The sequence below is a fragment of the Pseudomyrmex gracilis genome, unplaced genomic scaffold (genome assembly GCF_002006095.1).
Source record: "Pseudomyrmex gracilis isolate BER0280 unplaced genomic scaffold, ASM200609v1 scaffold_143, whole genome shotgun sequence".
NCBI classification, from domain to species: Eukaryota; Metazoa; Arthropoda; class Insecta; order Hymenoptera; family Formicidae; genus Pseudomyrmex; species Pseudomyrmex gracilis.
Genome location: NW_018020727.1, coordinates 250,740 through 259,742, shown reverse-complemented (window position 1 = coordinate 259,742; position 9,003 = coordinate 250,740). Strand labels below are relative to the sequence as shown.

General features: G+C 36.7%; 1 protein-coding gene across 6 annotated transcripts in view; it reads right to left on the bottom strand.

Moving 5' to 3' along the window:
* Window positions 1–1,606: 1,606 nt before the first annotated feature.
* Window positions 1,607–9,003, bottom strand: part of LOC109857079 (zinc finger protein Xfin-like) — a 10,996-nt gene continuing 3,599 nt past the window's right edge. For 4 of the 6 annotated variants that reach the window (XM_020433026.1, XM_020433025.1, XM_020433027.1 and 1 more), the window contains 9 exons: window positions 8,607–8,840; window positions 8,251–8,448; window positions 7,732–8,130; window positions 7,158–7,628; window positions 6,242–6,529; window positions 5,374–5,808; window positions 4,301–4,437; window positions 4,060–4,178; window positions 1,607–3,993 (listed from right to left, as the gene is read on the bottom strand). In XM_020433026.1, the coding sequence (XP_020288615.1) occupies window positions 1,892–3,993; window positions 4,060–4,178; window positions 4,301–4,437; window positions 5,374–5,808; window positions 6,242–6,529; window positions 7,158–7,628; window positions 7,732–8,130; window positions 8,251–8,448; window positions 8,607–8,840 (4,383 nt within the window). In that variant the 3' untranslated portion in view covers window positions 1,607–1,891. The remainder of the gene's footprint in view (window positions 3,994–4,059; window positions 4,179–4,300; window positions 4,438–5,373; window positions 5,809–6,241; window positions 6,530–7,157; window positions 7,629–7,731; window positions 8,131–8,250; window positions 8,449–8,606; window positions 8,841–9,003) is intronic. The other 2 variants (XM_020433030.1, XM_020433029.1) reach the window with 2 other exon arrangements.

The window sequence follows — 9,003 nt, the reverse complement described above, 5'->3', positions numbered from 1 at the left end:
ACTGGTTCGATTCAGTTATACAACACATGTTCTTGTTCCTTTTCATGCGGCATAAAGGCCGAAGCACAGACTTTTGCATAACGCATAGCGCATAAAGCCCGTTCTACATTGATCGCAAGCGCAAACGCAAGATATAGATCTCGTAAAATTGACCAATCACGCTGGTCAATTGGCTGATTTGATCAATACGATTAGTCAATTCTACCAGATCTGTTTCTTGCGTTTGCGCTTGCGATCAATGTAGAACAGGCTTAAGACATAAGAAAATCAACCAATCCAGCTTTTTAAATCATCCAGAGTCTGTGCTTCGGCCTTAAGGGCCATCTACAATAAGATATTAGTAATAAATCAGAAGTCAGAAGGAAGAAATTGACCAATCGATTATTTTTCTGTGATTTGACTGTGATTGGTCAATTTCTTGCTTCTGACTTTTGATTTATTACTAATATTTCATTGCAGAAGGCCCTTAAGAGTATTCCCTAGCAGTAAGTAGCGCCAACGAGGGCCGTACTAACTACCTGTAGCAATCATCTGATCCATAACTGCGTTGTGTCAATAATGTCAATGCTTTTCTTTGTGTCTCAAAACGACTAGCGCATCTCCCACTGTTTTTTTATTTCCACATATTTATCTGTTAGATACAACTTGCAAAGTATCGAAAGTGCCGTGTAATTTATCTTTTGGTCATTTACCAGATATATAAACATTTTACCGACACGTGGAATAATGCAAATCAGAGTTTTAACCATTAGATAGATTACCCGATAGTTTATCTGAAAGTGGAACAACCGGCCCTAAATGTGCTTTAAAAAGTATCGTACCAGCTTGATATGATATCGTTTACATTGAGATCGAGCCGATTTAATACGAATATAGTACTTAATACGCGTATTAAACGATCGGTGTATAAACTAAAAGGCCATTGAAATCTTATAATTGAACTTTACCAATTCCGGCGTAAAATAAATAAGTTAACGGTTATTGCCTGGATAAACAAGGCCTTAGCAGAGGAATGTAGGATGTGACAATAGGTTTAGAATTATCTTATATTTATTAGTAATGCATCAAACTTTGTGGCTATATTTGAAGCGACAACTTGAGTGGTTGGACCATATTAGGCCGCCATTATGCGCAATGATATACCATGGCTTTTCACATCATAGTGGCTGAGCCGATTTAATTGCTGACGCAAGTTACGCCGCATGTAAAAACAGCCCAGGATGCGTTCCTTTTCATGCATATACGCGGATTTTAGAAGAAAGGAGAGATATTTTAAGTAGGAAATACACTGGACAATGGAAGCTGTAACGCAGACATTTGACTGCAGGAGAAGTGTTCTACATATAAACGGCAATGGCTATTATATATATATAATCACAAATTATTATTTATTTAAATTAAAAACCAAACTCTCTCTATTATGTCGCTACGCTTTTAGCAACACTGAACATGCAAAACACTGGACTGTCTTTTCATGTGAATGACAAATTTATTTGCGGATCTATATAAATTAGTAAATTAACTAATTAATTATTGCAAAACTCGCAAAATTAGAATTTGGAAGTTAAAACTGTGAAATTTCTTTATCAGAAAATCTTCCTGCGAGGACTGTATATTCATCTTTATTTAGTATAAGTTCTGATGTCTATTTTAATACATAAGTCTCTCTTAATCTTATACACTTATATATAAAAAGAAAAAAACGAGATCATTCTTTGCAATGTATATTAATCAGTTATTACAATCATGCATATACTCATCATCGTTGTACGTTCTCGCACTTTTCTATACAATAATATATTTTGTCTACTAATTTTGGGCCAATTTCTTTCTATATAAAAAAATTTGTACAAATATAATTGTCTGCGCGAAATGAAGATAAAAATTTGCTCTATACAAGATGATGTTTAGTCTCTCCTGTGTTTGGATCTACAGTGATTTTTTCTTTAAGAGTATTCACAATCGAAGAAGTACCTAGTGATAGAGAGTTCGGTTCAGCAAGCGGCAAAAATCTACCGTCAGCACATTCTTTAAACAGGACTTCTTTTATCCGTTGACTGTCATTCTTATCCTCTTTGCTATTAATGGAGACCTTCTCGATTGTCAACGTTAACAGCTCGACAATAAGATACGACTCTGGCTTGTACAGTCTCGTAAAATGTAGCTGGATGTGTTCATTGACATTCTCATCCTTGCGCGGAATGTAGTCACAATATGGACACGGAGGAGTCATACGGTCAATGCCATGGCGACGCTTGTGCATATCCATAGTATCCTTGTCAGTTGTGAAGAACGGACAACTTTGACAGCGGATCGTATTTACGTCAGCATCACCTGTTAACGAGATAACTCCCTTTTTTTGCATCAACAATAGAGTTTGTTTGTCTTGATTGGATGACTGTAGGACAGCGTTGTTGTTGGCAACACCGAATGCGTTATTATTACCGGAAGATGATGTCACAATCCCATTAATAGAGACTGCGGACGATCGTAAAGACTTGCTGGAACGCGAGCTTGACATAGCTATATCGGCGATACTATCGCTGTCAATAGAGATCCGATCATCTTCAAATTGTCTGCGCGATGCCTGTGCCTGTGCATTTGCCTGATGTTTTTTTACGTGTTGTATGTAATTTGCGTAGTATTTAACTGAATAATCGCACATGTTACAGCGATAGCGTTGCTTGGCGCCATGTAACGTCAGGTGGACTCTATACTGTTCGCGTTTCTCGAAAGCGGACGGACACTTATGGCACTTATAACGTTTTTCTTTTAAACGGCCATTTCGTAAATAACCTGGATAGACAAAGTTGGGATTTCCACGCATGAAGATACCGAATTGCGGATCTGGCGAAGAGTGTAACGATGAAGCGACGGAGACAGAAGCGGAAGAAGAAACATTCGTAACAGATGATGACGTTGTTACTTCGCTGGTCTCGTTATGTCGTCGGTGTACCACTTGATGTTTTACCAGATTCTGCGCGGTCTTCGACGAATAATCACAATCGTTACATTTAAATCGATTATTTGAACCGTGAAGCGTCATGTGATACTCCAGAGCATCCAATTTGAAATAGCGCGCTGGACATTTTGCGCAAGTGAATACTTGCTGCGAATTGCCGGTTCTTTGAACGGACGGCAATGAAGAGGTAATTGCGCTGCCGTACGAATTGTTTGCATTATCGTTCATCTCGACAACAATCCACGCGACATTAGATGTGCCATCATTGCTTTCCTGAGTCTCTGCCTCGACGCATGCTGTCGCAGGTGGCGGATAACGCTGCGAGAATCCATACACGGATAATAAATATTTCGTGCGCTCCTGATACTCCGTCGAATGAGCTTTTTGATGAGCTTGTAGATGCGTCGCCTGACGCGCTGCGTACGTACACCATTGACACGAGTATGCCAATTCGGTAGAATGATAGCGCAGATGGATGCGCAGCTCTTTTTCGCATAGAAATCGCGCCGGACATTTACCGCAACAATGGACTAGACGAAATTCCTCTAAATCAGGTTCCGTGCCTAGCGTAGGAGTGTGTGTCATGCCGAGCAGAGTCGCCAAATCGCTTGCTTGTTGGGCATCAGGTCGTGTTTCATCCACAAGACAGTGAACAGTACCCAGAGATCCTGCATGCATTTCTGTATGTGCGATCATGATGTCTCGATGCCAACAGGTAAAACTGCAGTCCGTGCAAGCGATCGAAGGAGTCTGCGTAGGCGTATCTACGTGCATTGTTTCATGTTCGCGCACTTCCGCACGCCGAGACGAAACATATGGACAGTGACGACACTTGAGCATTTTCGACAGAGTACCGTCTGGCCGTGATACCCAGACCATTGGAACATCTGGAAGAGCGCGAGTGTCCAGAAGGAGTGACGGTGGCGGTGGTGGAACTCCTGCGTTTTTCGAAGCCAACGTTACATTATTGCGTGATGTTATCTGAATCATTTGTTCCATAAAAGTAGTTTCATCCTTCGAACAATCAACGCCTGTAACATAAGCATTTTGACTCATGGACAAATGCCTAACGACGTTTAACGCGTTCATCAACTTACCGCCATCAGAAATTGACACTTGTTGTTGTTTACATTTGGAGCTTAACTCGAAATCTATGTTTTGTTTGTGAATAGCTGCTAATTCTTCCCCGTGAAGTCTAACGTGATCCAGCAGTTCTCTATGAAATTGAAAGTAAAATTTGCACATTATATATTATATATGCGCACATTATATGTATATGTATATTATATGTCTATGTGTGTGTGTGTGTATACATGTATATATATCAGCAACACATACGCCTTTGTACTAACGTAGTATGGACAAAGATAGCATTTAAATATGGCTTCTAAGTTTGGTCGATGATGTATCCTGTGAAGAGACAAAGTGGCAGCATCCGACGCTGAAAATGGACAATCACTACAACCAAACGGATTCTGCGAAAATATATATATTGAATTAGAAGTTTGTTATCTAAACATAAGAGTATATAATTTAAAGCTTTATACATATGTATGATAACAGGAAAAGAGAAAAGAAAAGAAAAGGAAGAAAGAGTGAGAAAGTGAAAGAAAAAGCTTTTTGATACTTATCAATTTATATTTTTTATATACCTGTGTTATATTTTCTTTTTAAAAGTAAAAAGATTTAAAATGTCAAAAAAATTGATTTTCAGGTTTTGCAATTTTGAATAGCGTAATGTTCTTTAAAAGTATTTTACTAAACAATTTGAAAAATTAAAGTTAGGAGAGAAATAGAATAACATTTTTTTAAATTTAAATATGTGTAATCTTGATCACACTCACAAAACACTACAGCTCTATATGATTTACACCGTGCGACCAATTAGACTGCAACAGCTCTACATATTATATTATATACATACTTTACATGTAATTTTGTAAATTTTGTATTGTTAATATATATTATAGTAATATATACTGTAGTCTATGAAAGAATTTCACAGTCTATCAAAGTGTTTTTGTTTTCGCCGAGTTTTTTTTTACACATTCACTTTTCTATCTTTATTAAGAAACTTTTAAATTATCATGTCACAGACATTCTATCAAAACGAAGTAATCAATTTTTGACAACTGCTGACTAAAATCAAAGAATTGCTTTTTTTACAATGTGTCACGATTTAAATTGTTAACACAAATTAAATGACGTAATTGTTTGATCACGTGACATTATAATTCGAAAGTTCTGCAGCGAGTATCTAGAAACATTATTTTATTCGTATTAATAAAATAGTAGCTACAAGATCACTAATTTTTAATAAGATTTAATTTTTTGAATGCGATTAAAAACAGTTAAAGGTCAGACATATATATATATCCATTGAACTCAAAAGATTATTTAATAAAATTTACCTTTTCTTCAGTAAACTGTTGATCGGTGGATTCGTAGTGAGATTTAACATGCAACAACACATTTTCTTTGTTACAATCTCGGTAATTGCAGCGTTTACATTTCCACTGAGTACGTTTGTTTTCGTCTGTTGCTGTAGCAATCGGACCATTATCATTAACAGTAAGCATCGTAATAGGATTGTTTCTCAACAGAGATTGACCGCGACTCTTAACCGCTGCCTTTAGCGGTGGCGGAGGACGTAAACTCACGTTCACGTTACGACTGTTCTGATTTGCCTCGTTCGACGGTAAAATTGTAACAGAAGATTGCGAGTGACCAACAGTTGAGCTATATTCTTTATCCACAATCACCACTTTTGTTGGCGGTTCATCCGAGTTTATTTCTCTTGTACTACGTTCTTCCATATGATCCTCATCCCATGACTGCTGCTCTACCTAAAATAGAGAACATTTACATCATGTAAATATTATCAATTATAGTATTTAAGACATAAATGTGTTTAATAAAATATCAGATGTGTCATGAAATGTTCACTATACTAAATCACAAAAAATTTTGTGTCACGCTTACAGCAAATCAGCGATGAAATTTTACGTTTTCACATAATCCTTAAAAATTATATTCTATCGCGATCGACCTTATTTTCCGTCTACTAATTACTAAGAATATGCTTATGAATATTACAATGCAATAGTGATAAAGTGTACGAGCGCCATGGTCGAATTGTCGATAAATTCTTTTGAAACATATCCTTTGCAAGGTGAATATTCTCGGAAAACTTGCTTATTGCTTTATATACTATTACACGTCAATATGAGATAAAGACAAATAAATTATTCTACATAATTGAGATTCATTATATTTCACCTGTGCGAGATATTTGTTATACTTGGAATAATTCCGTCGACCTGTTTCATCCGTCATGAGTACTCTGGCGGTCATATGCACTGCGTCTTTAGCTGCTTTAAGCTTAATATGTTTTGTGATGTCCCATCGCCAGTTAGAACGATACGCGCACATAGAACATTCAAATGGCTTTCGGTTTAAATGACCGACTATATGAACGTGAAAGCGACTTGCGGTGGAAGCCCAAAATGGACAATGAGGACATTTGAATACCCGTCGCCCGCCCGGATGTATCGGAGCACCTTCAACCTGACAAAAGTTTTTTTTTTTTTTTTATCGCAACCAACAAAACTTTTTCCATAACGACATGTAACAAACTAGTAATGTATTAGAAGATAGATGCTCGACATTCACTATGCAATATGTAAAGCACATTCTTAATAATAAATGAAAAAAAATATCAAAAGCTAATTTGTCAATAACGCTCACGCTCGGAATATACAAGAGTATACTTCTGCAACATAATCTTACGCAAATACTAACAATACCAACAAAACTATAATAGTAGTCAGAAATATAATAATTTAATTATACCGGAAAAAATAAATATTTCAACTATTCACAACAACCATTAAAGTGAAAGAGAAAGCAAATTATTAATTTAAAAAATCGCGACTGTGTGTGTGTGTGTGTGTGTGGGTATAAAATATTAAAAATATATATAAAGTCAAAAAGAGAGAGAAAGAGCGCACATTTGTTTTACACAGGATTTATAAATATTTGTGTTGTATAAGGAGGGAAGGACAAGTTTTTAACTCCAATGTTGTTTGTCAAATCTTATAATATACAAATACTCTTTGAGAAAAATCGCGCAAGAATTTTCTTAATTGTGTATATGTACTTATACCATTATTATGAAGAATGTCTAGCACCATACCGAAGATTCCAAAGACTTTGGTCCTCTAAAATTTACGTCCCAATCCATTTGTGGTGGAGAAGCGTGTTCACCAGTGTACGAAGTCATGCAGATGTCCGAACAATTGGTTACTTTATCTAAACTATTATCGATGGACGATGAACTGTTGCGCAAATGGCAGCACTGCATATGCACTTGAAGATCACTGGTGCTTTTGCAACGTCTTCTACATTTAGGACAACGTGTCGTACCCACAGATACGCTGAGCGCGGTATGATGCGTTTGTTTGTGGCAAGCCAGCTCTTCCATGCTACTAGCCTTAAATGTACACCAGCATTTCAAATCGTTCACGCTACTTACAGCTACCTCTGGTACGCCATTATTAATCGACGATGACGTTGTTAATTTTTCCTTTAGTTTATCGAAAAACGAAGCGTTCTTTTTCTCAAACATATCAGCGGCATTATTGAGATCCCTCTTTGAATTAGTAGTCTGAAATCAAATGACAAACAATGAGCACAGATAAAAAACACGTTTTAAATCGTATTTCTCAATTGACAAAAGAAAAACCAATAACTTTCTGCTTCCAACTAACCTGCTTATTTCCGTACATCTTTGCCAGTTCAGTATTCCTTGCGATTTGTGCCAATTCAGGTCTCACTCTGACACGCGGAACCTTCAATAAGGTTGAAGGCGGTCCACTACTGGCGGTATTGGGCTTTGAGCTGGCTATATTTAATGGAATTAATGATGGCAGTGGTTTTTTCGGCTTAGGTGGCGTGTGGCTTTCGGCTAAATGACGTTGCATTTCGGAATCCCAAGCTGTTACAAACTGGCAGCCTTGCTCCTCACATTTTAATGCAATACACTCGGCACTGGCCAGGGCACTTTTCTTATCATCTATAGAGATTAATGAATGATCTATAAACGAGTCTGCAGAATTGGTTGTGTTTCCAGTTTTATTTAATACTTCTCGAAAGTCACTTGCTCCAACCTAACACAAACACATATATCTCACACATTATTTTATAACATTTAATCAATATATCATGTAGTCATGTTATTTTGCATTTTAATGAAATCAAAATCACAGTGATTTACATATATTTATTACCTGATTGTAACGCTTTGGACTATTTCGTGGCTTACGTTCAAACTTATTGCTTTTGCGGCTGACCTGACCCACCGGTGGATCATGGTGATATGACTCATGCACTGTTAAGCTCTGACGAATATCAGCAGTAAAATTACATGCTCGACATTTGAAAGCACCGCCACCTCCATGGTTCCGCATGTGTCTTTCTAGATTCCACTGAAAAACAGCATCAAAAAGACACAAATATAATTTATATGTAATTATAATCACACACAAATTAATAATTGCAAACAGTTCTTTGTGGATCCCTATGGGAAATATGTGACCTACTTAATCACACATCTCTCGGAAACTAAGTAGTAGAAGGAACAAACCTTATATGCTGAACTAAAATCACAAGCATCGCACTTGATCATTGGCATAGAATGATATTTAACATGCTTAGTATAACGAGCTCTGATATGCGTCATGTAATCGCATTTTGCGCATCGAAAAAACTTTCTTTTCAAATGATGCAGTCTTTGGTGATTTTCAAGATCTTTCACATTCAATGCGACATATGAACACGCAGGACAATGATTTTCGACTGGATTGTGCCCGTTTTTACCCTAAAAATTACAATAAAACATATTCCTGCGACCTATGAGTTTCTTGATGTGATTGCTTTGCTTAACACGTGGTCACTAGAAAATTGCGATCACAAAACAACGCACATTGCTTTTTTTTTCTTTTTTTCTTTTCTTTTTTTCTTTTTTTTTTTTTTTTTTTTTT